This window comes from Tachyglossus aculeatus, chromosome 15 (genome assembly GCF_015852505.1).
Source record: "Tachyglossus aculeatus isolate mTacAcu1 chromosome 15, mTacAcu1.pri, whole genome shotgun sequence".
NCBI lineage: Eukaryota > Metazoa > Chordata > Mammalia > Monotremata > Tachyglossidae > Tachyglossus > Tachyglossus aculeatus.
The window spans coordinates 5,243,939-5,261,915 of NC_052080.1; the positions used below are offsets into that span (position 1 = coordinate 5,243,939).

The 17,977-nt window shown below is 44.5% G+C and overlaps 1 protein-coding gene across 4 annotated transcripts in view; it reads right to left on the minus strand.

Annotated features, from left to right (window-relative positions):
• CDKL5 (cyclin dependent kinase like 5) overlaps positions 1 to 17,977 on the minus strand; it is a 160,813-nt gene that overhangs the window by 71,941 nt on the left and 70,895 nt on the right. For all 4 annotated transcript variants that reach the window (XM_038757035.1, XM_038757032.1, XM_038757034.1 and 1 more), the window contains exon 4: positions 4,327 to 4,372. In XM_038757035.1, coding sequence (XP_038612963.1) covers positions 4,327 to 4,372 — 46 coding nt within the window. The remainder of the gene's footprint in view (positions 1 to 4,326; positions 4,373 to 17,977) is intronic.

Consider the following 17,977-nt stretch of genomic DNA (forward strand, 5'->3'; position numbering starts at 1 on the left):
ACCTTGGGCAAGTCACTTAACTTCTCTGAGCCTCAGTTACCTCATCTGTAAAATGGGGATTAAGACTGTGAACCCCGTATGGGACAACCTGATCACTTTGTATCCCCCCCAGTGCTTAGAACAGTGCTTTGCACATAGTAAGCGCTTAACAAATGCCAACATTATTATTATTATTCAGTCCATATTTCACTCTGTGCCTCGATTATCTTCCTACAAAAATGTTTTGGGCATGTCATCCCGCCTCCTCAAAACTCTCTAGCGGTTGCCTATCAACATCTGTATCAAGCAAAAACGCCTCACTTTCTCCTCACTTCATGATGCCTGATTACTTGTTTTGATGTCTGTCTTCTCCCTTCTAGACTGTGAGCCCACTGTGGGCAGGGACTGTCTCTTGGTTGCTCGATTGTTCTTTCCAAGCGCTTAGTACAGTGCTCTGCACACAGTAGGCACACAATAAAGATGACTGACTGAATGAATAAACAGAACACATGTTAAGAAAACACAGATAATGGAAAAAAAGTCAAACACCAGCATGTGGAGGGTACGGAGCAGAAGCCATTCAAACGCTCACAACAGTGCTCTGCACACAGTAAGCGCTTAATAAATACAACTGAATGAATTCAAATGGTCTCATCTTACAAAGGGCCCACCTGGCTTTAGATTAATCAATCTGTCCATTCAACTAGACTGTGAGCCTGTTGTTGGGTAGGGACCGTCTCTATATGTTGCCAACTTGTACTTCCCAAGCGCTTAGTACAGTGCTCTGCACACAGTAAGCGCTCAATACGATTGAATGAACGAATGAATATTTATTGAGTGCTTACTGTGTGCAAAGCACTGTACTAAGCGATTGGGAGAGTACAATAAAAGAACAAACACATTAATCTGACTATACACATTTTTACATATTGGCTTTTGGGAAAATGTGGCTATATTTATTAACCACTGACATCAGTTGGTAGTGGGACAAATCCCTTTCAACCTTTCAATCTGCACCAATCGACGAAGGAATTATAGACCTAGATGTCCTAGATGCAATGCAAAGAGGTCAAAGGGACTTCTTTCATATTATCCCCATGCTCTTCAGCTTGATTTTTCTTGCACCTCTCTTTTGATAAACGCTGTTTTCTTGCCTTATCTGATTCTTCCAGTTTTTTCTCGCTAAATGAGGTCAGGCTGTCACAGAAGGCGGTAAACATAGGCCAGAAATAGAAACGCTCTAAATTACCAAACACCTCTATTCACCTGCATGCGATCCACAATTTATCAGTCCAGACGGCCGGGCGGTTTATTCGGTGGAGCAAACTGACTTTGGAAAACTTGCCTGTGGTTTAGCTATTAAGGTCCAATGAGACGAACCGGTATCGACAGAAATCAATCAATCAATCCATCGTATTTATTGAGCGCTTACTGTGTGCAGAGCACTGTACTAAGTGCTTGGGAAGTACAAGTTGGCAACATATAGAGACGGTCCCTACCCAACAGTGGGCTCACAGTCTAAAAGGGGGAGACAGAGAACAAAACCAAACATACTAACAAAATAAAATAAATAGAATAGATATGTACAAGTGAAATAAATAAATAAATAGAGTAATAAATACTAAGCGCTTGGGAAAGTACAGTACAATGTAGAGGAATGGATCGTGCATCTAGAGAATTGAGCAGGGGACTCTGTCATTTTGGACTTTCTCAAGAGCTTACTACAGTGCCCGGCACCCAGTAAGTGCTCAGAAAATATCACTGACTGATTGATTGCACAAAAACATGGGAAGAGAAACGATACTTACAAAGCAGGGCGTCATTCCTGGAGGCACGGCCACCCCACTAACTCAGTCTTAAATATTAGTTGGTGCGTTTGGATGCACCTGTACATATTTTTTACTCTATTTATTTATTTATTTATTTTATTGGTACATATCTATTCTATTTATTTTATTTTGTTAATATGTTTGGTTTTGTTCTCTGTCTCCCCCTTCTAGACTGTGAGCCCACTGTTGGGTAGGGACGGTCTCTATATGTTGCCAATTTGTACTTCCCAAGCGCTTAGTACAGTGCTCTGCACATAGTAAGCGCTCAATAAATACGATTGATGATGATGATGATGATGACCTGTATATACGTATATCACCTGCATATATGTTTGTACATTTTTATTACTCTATTTATGTATTTATTTTACTTGTACATATCTATTCTATTTATTTTATTTTGTTAATATGTTTGGTTTTGTTCTCTGTCTCCCCCTTCTAGACTGTGAGCCCACTGTTGGGTAGGGACTGTCTCTAGATGTTGCCAACTTGGACTTCCCAAGCGCTTACTACAGTGCTCTGCACACAGTAAGCGCTCAATAAATACGATTGATTGATTGGGAAGCAGCGTGGCTTGGCGGAAAGAGCACGGGCTTGGGAGTCAGAGGACGTGGGTTCTAATCCCAGCTCTGCTATTTGCTGTAGCGACCTTGGGCAAGACACTTAACTTCTCTGTGCCTCAGTTACCTCTTCTGTAAAACGGGGATTAAAACTGTGTGGGACAACCTGATTACCTTGTGTCTACCCCAGCACTTAGAACAGTGCTCGACACATATGAAGCGCTTAAAAAACACAATAATAGTAATGACCTCTCAGCCCCACCTCTTATTCTTCCAGGACTAGCCTTCAGTGGAAAATTGAAATTCTAGAAGCAACACAGTAACTATGCAGTAGATTCACTTGGGACAGTCCAGCTGAATAATTCAACCTCTCCCAAAAATTCACAGAGAAGCAGCGTGGCTTAGTGAAAAAGGGCCTGGGCTTCGGAGTCAGAGGTCACGGGTTCAAATCCCGGCTCTGCCAATTGTCAGCTGTGTGACTTTGGGCAAGTCACTTCACTTCTCTGTGCCTCAGTGACCTCATCTGTAAAATGGGGATTAAGACTGTGAGTCCCCCGTGGGACAACCTGATCACCTTGTAACCTCTCCAGAGCTTAGAACAGTGCTTTACACATAGTAAGTGCTTAATAAATGCCATTATTATTATTATTATTATTAAGTGCTTAATAAATGCCATTATTATTATTATTTTGGCAATTGAGTTATCCACTTGAGTCATGAAATTACGGCAAATTATCATTATTATTAGTATCATTATGGTATTTGGCAAATCAATTCAAGAGGTGCTAAATCATCCACTTGGCTTGTGCTGTGCAAATCCAGCCCTAGTGAACCTCGCAACTTCGTTCAGCGTAAGGAAAAATCATCTCCAATTAGTACGTGAACAAGGGGGCAGCTTATTTTTCGTTTTTCCTACCCAGAATTTGAATTCATTTACTCATTCAATCGTATTTATTGAGCACTTACTGTGTGCAGAGCACTATACTAAGCGCTTGGGAAGTACAGAGAGGCAACATATAGAGACAGTCCCTACCCAACAACGGGCTGACAGTCTAGAAGGGGGAGACAGACAACAAAACAAAACAAGGAGACAGGTGTCAATACCATCAGAATAAACAGAATTATAGCTATATACACATCATTAATAAAACATAGGAAATATGTTCCTGCTAACTTCTTTTAAGCATCGGGACAGACTGAGTTTTCTGGTACTTAATGGCTGTTATTTAAGCCGGTCACTTTGGAGGGAGTGAGTATATCAAAGCAAAGGGCACTAATAAATTAACAGTCCAGCTTCTGCAAACTTCATTTTAAAACCATATCCCAACTGGTGATCATCATCATCATCATCAATCGTATTTATTAAGCGCTTACTATGTGCAGAGCACTGTACTAAGCGCTTGGGAAGTACAAATTGGCAACACATAGAGACAGTCCCTACCCAACAGTGGGCTCACAGTCTAAAAGGGGGAGACAGAGAACAAAACCAAACATACTAATGAAATAAAATAAATAGAATAGATATGTACAAATAAAATAAATAAATAAATAAATAATCAGATCTTGCCTTTCATTCACTCATTCGATCGTATTTATTAAGCACGTTCTGCGTGCAGAGCACTGTACTAAGCACTCGGGAGAGTACAATATAGCAAACGGGCACAGTCCCTGCCCAAAATAAATTTACAGTCTATAGTCTACAGCCACGTGGCTTATCTGATGTGTGACCTTGGACAAGTCACTTCAATTCTCTGCCTCATCATCTGGAAAACGGGGATTACTCCTGTGAGCTGATTTGCGACAGGGACTGCGTCCAACCTGATTTGCTTGTCTCTACCCTAGCACTTTGTACAGTGGCTGGAACATAGTAAGCGCTTAACAAGATACCACAATTATCATTATTATGGCTTCCACTGGAACATTCACTGGGTATGAAGATTATTTACAGAAAAAAATACCTTCGCTGTCCTTGAATTTCTTGATGGCCACAATTTCATGGGTCTCCTGAAAGAATGAAAAAAGAAATCAAGAAATTACCTCAAGCAAGCAGTTTATTTCCCTAATACTATTAGTTCGAATAAAGTCTTAATGTTAGTACTATTTTTGCAGGATAGTTGCAAATAATGGCTTAATTTGCAAGTATAAGTGCTGGAAAACACCTCACAAACCAACACGTCTGTTAATCTATTTGCATCTATGCCATCATAGAGATTTCTCTCTCCCTTTAATAATGATATAAGCCTGGACAATTAAGCGTACCTTTACAGCATCAGAAATCTATTTTGATGCTTCAGAAAGCACATTTACACCAAGCACCACTATATTTCATTTCTTTGCAGTAGCAGGGTTTGAATAATATCCCGACTTCCTTTTCCTCCGGAAACACCGCCCGCCTCTCCCCCTTCCCAAACTTTGGAAATCTTATAAACTGGTGTGCGGGGCAGAACCCAATTATTACCATATAGCTGAAGCGCCGACTGATTAAAGAACACCAACTTTGTCCAGCAGCATCTTCCAAACGAAACACGGCATGAGCCCAGTTGATTATCTCGGAGCTTGCTCCAAGATAATAAATAAAGCACTTGGAAACGACGTTAACTCTTTCAGAATATTAGGGGACTATTTAGCTATCTGCCAGTCATCTTGTGGCCTGAGTGCTTTAATATTTTCCCCAGATTACCTAGCCTATTCCAGGGAGCGAACCCGGCATTTTAGACCTCTACACTCGAAGAAGACGGGGCGATTCACCTAAGAGAAAGCATGTGTGTAACTGAAAGGTAGAACTCATTTTCTCCCTCAGTAGCCTCTGACTTTCCCCGCAATCTGTTCTTCCTTATTCGGAATATTTTACATTGATTTTAAATTGTAACTTCCTAAAATCAGAAAGCATATGTGATTTAGCAGCGTGGCTCAGTGGAAAGAGCCCGGGCTTTGGAGTCAGAGGTCACGGGTTCAAATCCCGGCTCCGCCGCTTGTCAGCTGGGTGACTTTGGGCAAGTCACTTCACTTCTCTGGGCCTCAGTTCTCTCATCTGTCAAATGGGGATGAAGCCTGTGAGCCCCCCGTGGGACAACCTGATCACCTTGTAACCTCCCCAGCGCTTAGGACAGTGCTTTGCACATAGTAAGCGCTTAACAAATGCCATCATTATCATTTAGTTGACCTAATCAGCAGTGTGGCTTAGTGGAAAGAGCCCGGGCTTGGAAGTCAGAGGTCGTGGGTTCTAATCCCGGCTCTGCCACTTAGCTGTGTGCCTTTGGACAAGTCACTCCATTTCTCTGTGCCTGTTATCTCATCTGTAAAATGGGGATTGAGACTGTGAGCCCCACATGGGACAACCTTGTTACCTTGTACCCACCCCAGCGCTTAGAACAGTGCTTGGCACGTAGTACGTGCTTAATAAATGTCATCATTATTATTATTATTACAACCCCAGAGCTTAGAACAGTGCTTTGCACATAGTAAGTGCTTAACAAGTGCTATCATTATTATCAACTGTACCTTCTGAGACATGAGTTTGCAAGAGAAACTAGCAGAAAACAGAACCGGTAAGGAGGTTGGTGCCGGAGGGGAAAGATGCTTGGGTTATGGGGTTCGGGCGGAATGCTGTAAAACAACTCGAATTCCCAACTAAGAACTGCACAGGAGGGTTTCTCCTTTTAAATCATTCCAAACAGAAAAATCACTCGTACATTTTGTCCCAGAAAGATTCCAAAAACAGACAGAATGAAACCAGCTATTTTCTCACTGCAAATGCTACGGTTATTGGCCTTAAATATTAAAGCTTCCTTAAGCATTAGAAACACTCGTAGCTGAGGCTGAGTAACCCGGATATTGAAGACAAAACTGAAGCTGATTATGCCTCTTGTTCCCCAATCTTCAAGCTATTCTGCACTCTCCTGGCGGGCTGGCTTTCCTGAAATTGTGCTCAGGATACATCCCTCTGCTCCGCAAAAATTTCCAACGGATGACCCCTTCTCCACTTCAACCGAACTCTTGACCCGCCGACTCGAAGGCCCTCTATCAGCTCTCTCCTTCTTCCAGATCTGAGAAGCGGCACGGCGTGGTGGCTAAAGACCGGGCCCGGGAGCCATTCATTCCTTCATTCAGTCGTATTTATTGGGCGCTTACTGTGTGCAGAGCACTGTACTAAGCGCTTGGGAAGTACAAGTCGGCACCGTCTGGAAACAGTCCCTCCCAACAGCGGGCTCACCGTCTAGAAGGAACTGGGTTTCTGACCCTGGCTCCGCTACTTCTCTGCTGTGCGACCCCGGGCAAGTCGCTTCACTTCTCTGGGCCTCAGTTACCTCAGCTGGAAAATGGGGATGTAGACTGTGAGCCCCATGTGGGACGAGGGCTGTGTCCAACCCTACTGACTTGTCTCCGCCCCAGCGCTTAGTACAGTGCCTGGCACATAGTAAGTGCTTGAATACCATCATCATTATTATTATTATACGATCTCTTCACCTGCCCAGTGCTTAGTATAGTGCCTGGCACATAGTAAGTGCTTAAATACCATCCCCCTTTTAGACTGTGAGCCCACTGTTGGGTAGGGACTGTCTCTATATGTTGCCAATTTGTACTTCCCAAGTGCTTAGTCCAGTGCTCTGCACATAGTAAGCGCTCAGTAAATACGATTGATGATGATGATGATCATCATTATTATTATTATTATTATTATTATATGATCTCTTCACCTGCCACACTCCAGCTCATCCTATTAGCTCCATTCAGGCCTATCTTCCTACTGTACCTTCACTCTCATCTCCGATTCAGTCGTTCCCACCGACCCAAAACTCCTTTCAAAGCTGTCAGATTTCAAACCTCCCCATCTTCAAAGACCACCAGAAAATCTGAACCGATGGTGGTATTTATTGAGTGCTTACTGTGCGCGGAGTACTAAACGAAGCACTCGGGAGAGTACAGTACAATAAAGATGGGGGTTTGCCTGCTTCTCGGTCAGCCACGTGAAACAACATCACGTGTACGGATTCCGGAAAGGCTGAGGTATGGAAATCGCTTCATTAGGAGCGCTCTGTTGCTAAAAGCCTTTCTTTTGAGATGTAGGTTGTGTAAAAATGTGTGGGTTTGGGTTGTTTATTTTTTTTTTTTTTGAGCGGCTTGCCTTTTGAAGTTCAGGCTCCAGGCGGAAACGTGTGATCTTGGCAAGAATAAGTTCGGAATTCACGGACCGACTTGGCCTCAGTGATGACTGGTATCAAACAAAAGATTTCCTTTTGGGCTGGGTTATTTTCACGCACTTCCTCAATAAAATGTCATCACTTGCAAGAAAAAAAAAAGGGGGGGGGGCCAAAATAATTTGCTACCCATTTTATTTGCTGCATTTCAACTGAACAAAATGATTTACAAATAAGGTTTTAAAACCCTATTTTAATGCTAATTAATAATAACAATAATGACATTTATTAAGCGCTTACTATGTGCAAAGCCCTGCTCTAAGCGCTGGGGAGGTTACAAGGTGATCAGGTTGTCCCACGGGGGGCTCACAGTCTTCATCCCCATTTTACAGATGAGGTCACTGAGGCACAGAGAAGTGAAGTGACCTGCCCAAAGTCACATAGTTGACAATTGGCGGAGCTGGGATTTGAACCCATGACTTCTGACTCCAAAGCTCGTGCTCTTTCCACTGAGCCACGCTGCTACCCAGAATATGTTGTCATATCCCCTTTAATCACAGCCTTAGAACCTACTTCTCCATTTAGTGTATTCCCAGTGGAAAACCAATGTTTCCTCTCAGATTAAATATACTTCAATTTAAGATTAATAAATTTCGGGGGGAAGTCATTGGAAACCATGCCAAACCTGTTGTTTTATGTTCTAAACTTTCAGGGTTGTAATTTGTCACCTGGGTTTTTGGCTACTGTGGTTCTAAGCTTCTATTGAAAATAATTACTCAGTAATCCTCATTTTGAGGGTTCGAGTGACCCACACAATACAACGGCATTTCTGCAGAGTTAATTATCAGCAGGCCTAAATTGTGTGCAGTAAACAACAGAAAATCTTTGGGATTAAAAAGTATGCCCCAAGGCACAGTCAATAATTTAACAGACCTTCCCCTGAAATCCATCCCTAAATCACTATTCATTCATTCATTCATTCAATCAATCAATTGTCATTATGGAGCGCTTACTGTGTGCAAAGCACTGTACTAAGGGCTTGGGAGAGCACAATACAACACCAGACACATTCCCTGCCCACAACCAGCTCACAGTCTAGAGGGGGAACCAGACAAGGCTGAATAATCCTTTCTGCAGTTTAAGGAGGTATTAATTTTGGGCATTCATTCAGTCTTATTTATTGAGCGCCTACCATGTGCAAAGCACTGTATTAAGAGCTTGGGAGAGTACATTAAAACAATAAACAGACACGCTCCCTGTCCACGATGAGCTTACAGTCTAGAGGGGGAGACAGACACTAACAGAAATCAAAAGATAAATAAATAAAATATTCCCCGCTCGTAACTTTGGGTTTTTCTGAAGCAGACAGAAATATTTACTTTGGAAATGAAACGGAAGAAGGTGGAGGAGCTCTGTGGCCCGTCTGCCCGCCTGACAGACTAGGAATGCTGTGAGAATTTCTGGGATTAAAAAGGGCTTGGAAAACTCCCCTTCTTCAAATCCGTCCCCCTGCCCCACCTCCTCCGACAATCAATCAATCGTATTTATTGAGCGCTTACTGTGTGCAGAGCACTGTACTAAGCGCTTGGGAAGTACAATTTGGCAATATATAGAGACAGTTCCTACCCAACAGTGGGCTCCCAGTCTAAAAGACTAAAAGTCTGAAAGACAAGCCTTCCTTGACTCGTTATCCGTATCCTGATAAACCGTCCCTCTGCCCCATCTCCGTCCCTCTGCCCCATCTCCTCCGACTATCAATCGTATTTATTGAGCGCTTACTGTGTGCAGAGCACTGTAGTAAGCGCTTGGGAAGTACAATTTGGCAAAATATAGAGACGGTCCCTACCCAACAGTGGGCTCCCAGTCTAAAAGACTAAAAGTCTAAAAGACAAGCCTTCCTTGACTCGTTATCTGTATCCTGATAAACCGTCCCTCTGCCCCATCTCCGTCCCTCTGTCCCATCTCCTCCGACAATCAATCAATCGTATTTATTGAGCGCTTACTGTGTGCAGAGCACTGTACTAAGTGCTTGGGAAGTACAATTTGGCAATATATAGAGACAGTCCCTACCCAACAGTGGGCTCCCAGTCTAAAAGACAAGCCTTCCTTGACTCGTTATCCATATCCTGATAAACCGTCCCTCTGCCCCATCTCCGTCCCTCTGCCCCATCTCCTCCGACAATCAATTGTATTTATTGAGCGCTTACTGTGTGCAGAGCACTGTCCTAAGCGCTTGGGAAGTACAATTTGGCAATATATAGAGACAGTCCCTACCCAACAGTGGGCTCCCAGTCTAAAAGACTAAAAGTCTAAAAGACAAGCCTTCCTTGACTCGTTATCCGTATCCTGAACCTTCCCACCCCTTCGGTCCACGCTCGATGGTGGCGAGCCCGGGCTCGGGAGGCAGAGGACGTGGGATCTAATCCCGGCTCTGCCACTTGTCTTCTGGGTGGCCTAGGGCAAGTCACTTACCGTCTCTCTGCCTCAGTTCCCTCTCCTGCAAAAACGGGGGTCGAGACCGCGAGCCCCACATGGGACAAGTTGGTTACCTTGTATCTCCAGAGCTTAGAGCGGTGTTTGGTACACAGTAAGTGCTTAACTAATACCATGATTATTATTATTATTATTATCATTATTAATGCATGGTATCGCTGAACACCCAATTTTATGTAATTCCACTGTTTATCATCATCATCATCATCATTATCAATCGTATTTATTGAGCGCTTACTATGTGCAGAGCACTGTACTAAGCACTTGGGAAGTACAAATTGGCAACATCTAGAGACAGTCCCTACCCAACAGTGGGCTCACAGTCTAAAAGGGGGAGACAGAGAACAAAACCAAACATACTAACAAAATAAAATAAATAGAATAGATATGTACAAGTAAAATAGAGTAAAAAAATATGTACAAACATATATACATATATACAGGTGCTGTGGGGAAGGGAAGGAGGTAAGATGGGGGGGATGGAGAGGGGGACGAGGGGGAGAGGAAGGAAGTTTATACATCCTCTCCCATTGGAGTGGATGCTCTGCACACAGTAAGCGCTCAATAAATACGACTGATGATGACGGAGGTCCTCGAGGTCCTTGGTCCAATGCACTGCGTTCAGGAGGCGCTCAATAAATGCCATTAAAGGGGCCCAGAATCCTATGGTGAATTCATCCCGGAAGATTCTGGGAAGTGGCACGGAGATTGGGGTCCATCTCTCTCTCTCTCCCTCCCTCATGTGCCCCTAAAATCAGAGCCATCTCTTGGAGCGGGGAGGCGCATCCCCCAGTCACTTTCACTCCTCCTCGGCCCTTCCTCTAGTCTGTCAGCCCGCCATGGACAAGGAACGGAACCACCAACTCCGTTATTTTCCTTTTTCCTGGTATTTGTTAAGCACTGGGGTAGAGACAAGCAGCGTGGCTTAGATTTTACTTGTACCTATCTATTCTATTTATTTTATTTTGTTAGTATGTTTGGTTTTGTTCTCTGTCTCCCCCTTTTAGACTGTGAGCCCACTGGTGGGTAGGGACTGTCTCTCTATGTTGCCAACTTGTACTTCCCAAGCGCTTAGTACAGTGCTCTGCACACAGTAAGCGCTCAATAAATACGATTGATGATGATGATGATGAGTCAGAGGTCCTGGGTTCTAATCCCAGCTCCACCACTTGTCAGCTGTGTGACCTTGGGCAAGTCACTTCACTTCTCTGGGCCTCAGTTCCCTCACCTGGAAAATGGAGATGAAGACTGTGAGCCCCATGTGGGACAACCCGCTTACCTTGTATCCTCCCCAGCGCTTAGAACAGTGCTTTGCACATAGTAAGTGCTTAACAAATGCCATTATTATTATTATTACCTCATTATTGTTACCTCATCTGTAAAATATGGATTAAGACTGTGAGCCCCACATGGGACAACCTGATGACTTTGTATCTACCCCAGCTCTTAGAACAGTGCTTGGCACATAGTAAGTGCTTAACAATTACCATTATTACTATTATCATTATTAATAAGGTTGGATTAGACTGTGAGCCCACTGTTGGGTAGGGACTGTCTCTATGTGTTGCCAATTTGTACTTCCCAAGCGCTTAGTACACTGCTCTGCACAAAGTAAGCGCTCAATAAATACAATTGATTGATTGATTGATTGATTGATTGGATGGATGCACTCCCTGTTCCACATAGGGCTGATGGTCTTAATTCCCATTTTACGGATGAGGTAACCCTCCCAAGCACTTAGTACAATGCTCCGCACACGGTAAGCTCTCAGAAAATACCATTAATTGATTGATTCCTTGAGTATCTTCCAAACCCTGAGGAATATGCCCACTGTTGGGTAGGGACTGTCTCTGTATGTTGCCAGTTTGTACTCCCCAAGCGCTTAGTACAGTGCTCTGCACACAGTAAGTGCTCAATAAATACGATTGATTGATTGAATATGTCCGATTTTCTTCCTCAGGATTTTGGGCTGGCAGGGCTACTGGCCGGCATTATTTTTACTTTCATTTTAAATGGTATTTGTTTAAGAGCTTACTATGTGCCGGACACTGAACTAAACCCTGGGGTAGATTCAAGATCACCAGGTTGGACCAAGTCCTTGTCCCACTTGGGGCTCACAATCTCAATCCCCATTTTACAGACGAGGGAACCGAGGCCCAGAGAGAAGTTAAGTGACTTATCCAAGATCACACAGCGGACAAGTGGTGAGGCTGGGATTAGAACACATGCCCTCTGGCTCCCGAACCCGTGGCTCTTTCCGCTAGGCCAACCTGTTTCTCTTTAAAATAATAATGATGGCATTTATGAGAAGCAGCGTGGCTCAGTGGAAAGAGCCCGGGCTTTGGAGTCAGGGGTCTTGGGTTCGAATCCCGGCTCCGCCAACTGTCAGTTGTGTGACTTCGGGCGAGTCACTTCACTTCTCTGTGCCTCAATTCCCTCATCTGGAAAATGGGGATCAAGACTGTGAGCCCCTCGTGGGACAATCTGATCTCCTTGTAACCTCCCCAGCGCTTAGAACAGTATTTTTCAAGCGCTTAGTACAGTGCTCTGCACATAGTAAGCGCTCAATAAATACGATTGATGATTTATTAAACGCTTACTCTGTGCAAAGTACCGTTCTAAGCGCTGACGCGATCAGTCACAAAATGAACCAGGCCATTTAAAACTCCAGACACGTTCACTAGATTTAATTCTGTTCTGGGACAATGAAATCCCCAAGTTGATTATGCCTTAAGTAACATTTTGTTAGAGATATTTTATACTGCAACTCCAAATACCCAGTGAGTATCATAAAGCCCAGTAAAAGAAGGAAAAGCTTCTTGGCTAACTCATATTCAAGCGCTTAGTACAGTGCTCTGCACATAGTAAGCGCTCAATAAATACGATTGATGATGATATTCACCTACTGACCCATTTAGAAGTTATATTCCATCCTTTACCCCCCTGTGGCCCCCTAAAGGGGGAGGATCCTGGTACTTCGGTTAATTGGGGTTAAAAACATTCAGGAGGTGTTCCATAAATAACCGGCAGCAGAAATTCAAAGTGGGTTAGGAAAAGGCACGTGGAGGAAGCGGCGGGGAAGGGGGTGCTTTTAAAGAGCTACCCTGCCCCACTCACTATAGCAAAACGTTGCTCTGAATTCCCCAGCTCTGCTGTAAGCTTGTTAAGCGCCTACTATGTGCCTGGCACTGTACTAAGCGCCAGGGTGGATCCCTCCTCAAATCCACCAGACAATGACTCTCCCCACTTCAAAGTCTTATAGAAGTCTTTTAGTCTTTTAGACTGTGAGCCCAATCTGTCTCTATATGTTGCCAATTTGTACTTCCCAAGGGCTTAGTACGGTGCTCTGCACATAGTAAGCGCTCAATAAATATGATGATTGATTGATTGATTATGGAAGGCCCATCTCCTCCAAAGGGCCTTCCCAGACTAAGCCCCGCTTTCCCTGTGAAGCAGCGTGGCTTAGAGGAAAGAGCCCAGGCTTGGGAGTCGGGGGTTGTGGGTTCTAATCCTGGCTCCGCCGCTTATCAGCTGTGTGACTATGGGCAAGCCACTTCACTTCTCTGTGCCTCGGCGACCTCATCTGTAAAATGGGGATGAAGACTGTGAGCCCTATGTGGGACAACCTGATGACCTTGTATCTACCCCAGCGCTGAGAACAGCGCTTTGCACATAGTAAGTGATTAACAAATACCATCATTATTATCCCTTTACACTGTCAATAAGGGAGGTGGGGTGGAATTGCTCCGGAAAGAGGGTCGGCGTGATGGCAGTGGGGAAGGGGAGCTGAGCATAGCTCACTTCCACAGAGAAAGGCTGACATTTGTTTGGTGTGAATCGTGATGCCAGGCTGGTGCCACACTGTGAATTTCCCAAAGAACATATGAGCCTTTATATCAATCAACTGTATTTACTGAGCGCTTACTGTGTGCAGAGCACTGTACTAAGCGCTTGGGAAGTACAAGTTGGCAACATATCGGTGACCTCATCTGTAAAATGGGGATGAAGACAGAGAGCCCCACGTGGGACAACCTGATGACCTTGTATCTACCCCAGCGCTGAGAACAGCGCTTTGCACATAGTAAGTGATTAACAAATACCATCATTATTATCCCTTTACACCGCCAATAAGGGAGGTGGGGTGGAATTGCTCCGGAAAGAGGGTCTGCGTGATGGTGGTGGGGAAGGGGAGCTGAGCATAGCTCACTCCCACAGAGAAGGGCTGACATTTATGTGGTTAAACTGCAGTTTGGTGTGAATCGTGATGCCAGGCTGGTGCCACACTGTGAATTTCCCAAAGAACATATGAGCCTTTATATCAATCAACTATATTTACTGAGCGCTTACTGTGTGCAGAGCACTGTACTAAGCGCTTGGGAAGTACAAGTTGGCAACATATCGGTTACCTCATCTGTAAAATGGGGATGAAGACAGAGAGCCCCACGTGGGACAACCTGATGACCTTGTATCTACCCCAGCGCTGAGAACAGCGCTTTGCACATAGTAAGTGATTAACAAATACCATCATTATTATCCCTTTACACCGCCAATAAGGGAGGTGGGGTGGAATTGCTCCGGAAAGAGGGTCTGCGTGATGGTGGTGGGGAAGGGGAGCTGAGCATAGCTCACTCCCACAGAGAAGGGCTGACATTTATGTGGTTAAACTGCAGTTTGGTGTGAATCGTGATGCCAGGCTGGTGCCACACTGTGAATTTCCCAAAGAACATATGAGCCTTTATATCAATCAACTATATTTACTGAGCGCTTACTGTGTGCAGAGCACTGTACTAAGCGCTTGGGAAGTACAAGTTGGCAACATATCGGTTACCTCATCTGTAAAATGGGGATGAAGACTGTAAGCCCCACGTGGGACAACCTGATGACCTTGTATCTACCCCAGCGCTGAGAACAGCGCTTTGCACATAGTAAGTGATTAACAAATACCATCATTATTATCCCTTTACACCGCCAATAAGGGAGGTGGGGTGAAACTGCTCCGGAAAGAGGGTCTGCATGATGGTGGTGGGGAAGGGGAGCTGAGCATAGCTCACTCCCACAGAGAAGGGCTGACATTTGTTTGGTGTGAGTTGTGATGCCAGGCTGGTGCCACACTGTGAATTTCCCAAAGAATATATGAGCCTTTATATCAATCAATCGTATTTACTGAGCGCTTACTGTGTGCAGAGCACTGTACTAAGCGCTTGGGAAGTACAAGTTGGCAACGTATAGAGACGGTCCCGACCCAACAGTGGGCTCTTGATATGTACCAGTACCCACTGGAGGGGGTCCTGCCTAGATCGGCGGACTCCGGAGACGGAGTCAGACACCGGGAATCTCCCAGAGAAATACAAGCCTTTCGGATTACACCATTGGAGAGGATACTCCAGAGATGAACTTCAATCCATCGTTTGTATTTATTGAGTGCTTACTGTGTGCAGAGCACTGTAATAACATTAACAATGATGATGATGGTATCTGTTAAGCTCTTACGATGTGCCAAGCCCTGTTCTAAGCCCTGGAATAGAAACAAGGTAATCAGCCTGGCCCGGGTGGGGCTCACAGTCTTAATCCCCATTTTACAGATGAGGTCACGGAAGCATGGAAAAGTTAAAAGACTTGCCCAAGGTCACATAGCAGACAAGTGGCGGAGTCAGGATTAGAACCCAATACTAAGCGCTTGGGAGAGTACAATATTACAATAAAAAGACATATTCCCTGTCCACAACGAGTTTACAGTCTAGAGTTTTCAGGGACCATCACTATCGGAGTGGAGTCAACACACCCCCCCCGGATCATAATAATAATAACAATAATAATAATAATAATAATAATCCCGGATCATGCTAATAATAATAATAATAATAATAATAATAATACTTGTTAAGCACTTACTGATTGCCAAGCACCACTCTAAATGCTGGGGTAGAAACAAGGTAATTAGGTGAGACACAGTCCCCATCCCCCATGGGGCTCCCACTCTTATCCCCATTTTACAGATGAGGTAACCGAGGCACAGAGAAGATAACGGACTTGCTGAATCACACAGCAGACACCTGGCGGCGTCGGGATTAGAACCCAGGTCCTTCTAAGGCCCGGGCTCTACCCACTAAGGCGCGCTGCTTCTCCAGCCCTTGGAGGTCGACCCTTTGAAGTCGGGGTCCGGCCAATTTTAGAACTTAGCTAAAACCACAAACTAATTTGTGAACCTCCCACACAACGGAAACACAAGCTTTTAGCACACAAAACAAGCGAGACAAAGCGAAGACGTAAAATAAAGGAACAAACAAGGACCCTGAGAGAGTGAGGGGAAAAAACAAACACACGTAGCAAGAAAAAAGCTTCTGGCTGTTATTTTTCATCCAGAATATCCTGGAAAGGCCTGTTTTCATGCACCAAAATCAGAAACTCAAAATATAAAGGACTCTGTGTCATTCTGGATTCCCCACTGCTTTATAAAATAAGAGCCATTCCAAAAGCCAGTTGGCAAGTTTTATGCTCTTCTTTATGCAGGATTCAAGTAGGATGCATGACAAAGAATTAAACTGCTTTTATGAGAAATTCCCTTTTATGCCTTCCTGCAAAGCGCCCTTTCCTTGTTCTGCAAAGCAGGTAAAGTCATAATAAAATGAATCATATTATTTTTCTCATGCTATTCAAGGAACCCTCTGAAAGCGAAGTATTTAAGGTTAAATGAAAAAGGTAATTGGTTTTTGTTTTTGTTTTTTTTTTACCAGAAATCCCTGTATCCCAACTTCCTTCTCCATTTTTTTTGTAATTATTTTGTTCAATAGAAGGTTCGACTGGGTCAATCATGATTTCAACTCAGGATGATGGAGAAACATTCTCTTTGATAATAATAATGATGGTATCCGTTAAGCACTTACTATGTGCAAAGCACTGTTCTGAGCGCTGGGGAGGTCACAAGGTGATCAGGTGGCCCCACGGGGGGCTCACAGTTTTAATCCCCATTTTACAGATGAGGTAACTGAGGCGCACAGAAGTGAAGCGACTTCCCCAAAGTCACGCAGCTGACAGTTGGCGGAGTCGGGATTTGAACCCATGACCTCTGACGCCAAAGCCCGGGCTCTTTCCACTGAGCCACACTGCTTCTCCTTTGATGTAACCCTACAGCCCAAACCACACGGGGTAAAATTTCCTGAAGGCTGACCAAAGTCCCATCAACTAGTGGTATATACTGAGCGCTCACTGTGTGCAGAGCACTGTGCTAAGGGGCCTGGAAGAGTACAATACAATGGAGTTGGAAGATATATTCCCTGCCCACAGTGTACATTCATTCATTCAATCGCATTTACTGAGCGCTTACTGTGTGCAGAGAACTGTTCTAAGCGCTTGGGAAGTACAAGTCGGCAACATATAGGGGAATGGGGAAGCAGCGTGGCTCAGTGGAAAGAGCCCGGGCTTTGGAGTCGGAGGTCGTGGGTTCAAATCCCGGCTCTGCCACTTGTCGGCTGTGCGACTTTGGGCAAGTCACTTCACTTCTCTAGGCCTCAGCTCCCTCATCTGTAAAATGGGGATGAAGACTGTGAGTCCCACGTGGGACAACCTGATTACCGTGTACCTACCCCAGCGCTTAGAACAGTGCTTTGCACATAGTAAGCGCTTAAATACCAACATTATTATTATTATTATAGAGAGACGGTCCCTACCCAACAACGGGCTCACAGTCTAGAAGGGGGAGACAGACAACAAAACAAAACATGGAGACTTGCCTCGTGGAGCCGGGACTGGAACCCAGGTCCCTGACTCATTCATTCAGTAGCATCCCACGGCAGTCACTACACTGTCAGTTTTTTTATTTCTATCAACACCCGTCCTCCCCGCTCTTATCAGCTCATCAGAGGCAGGAAAGTGATGCTCCCAAGCGCTTAGCACAGCGCTCTGGCCGTAGCCAGCCCCGATAAATCCCTCCTATCGCACATTTGTCCGGTCGCATTTATCGAGCGCTTACTGCGTGCAG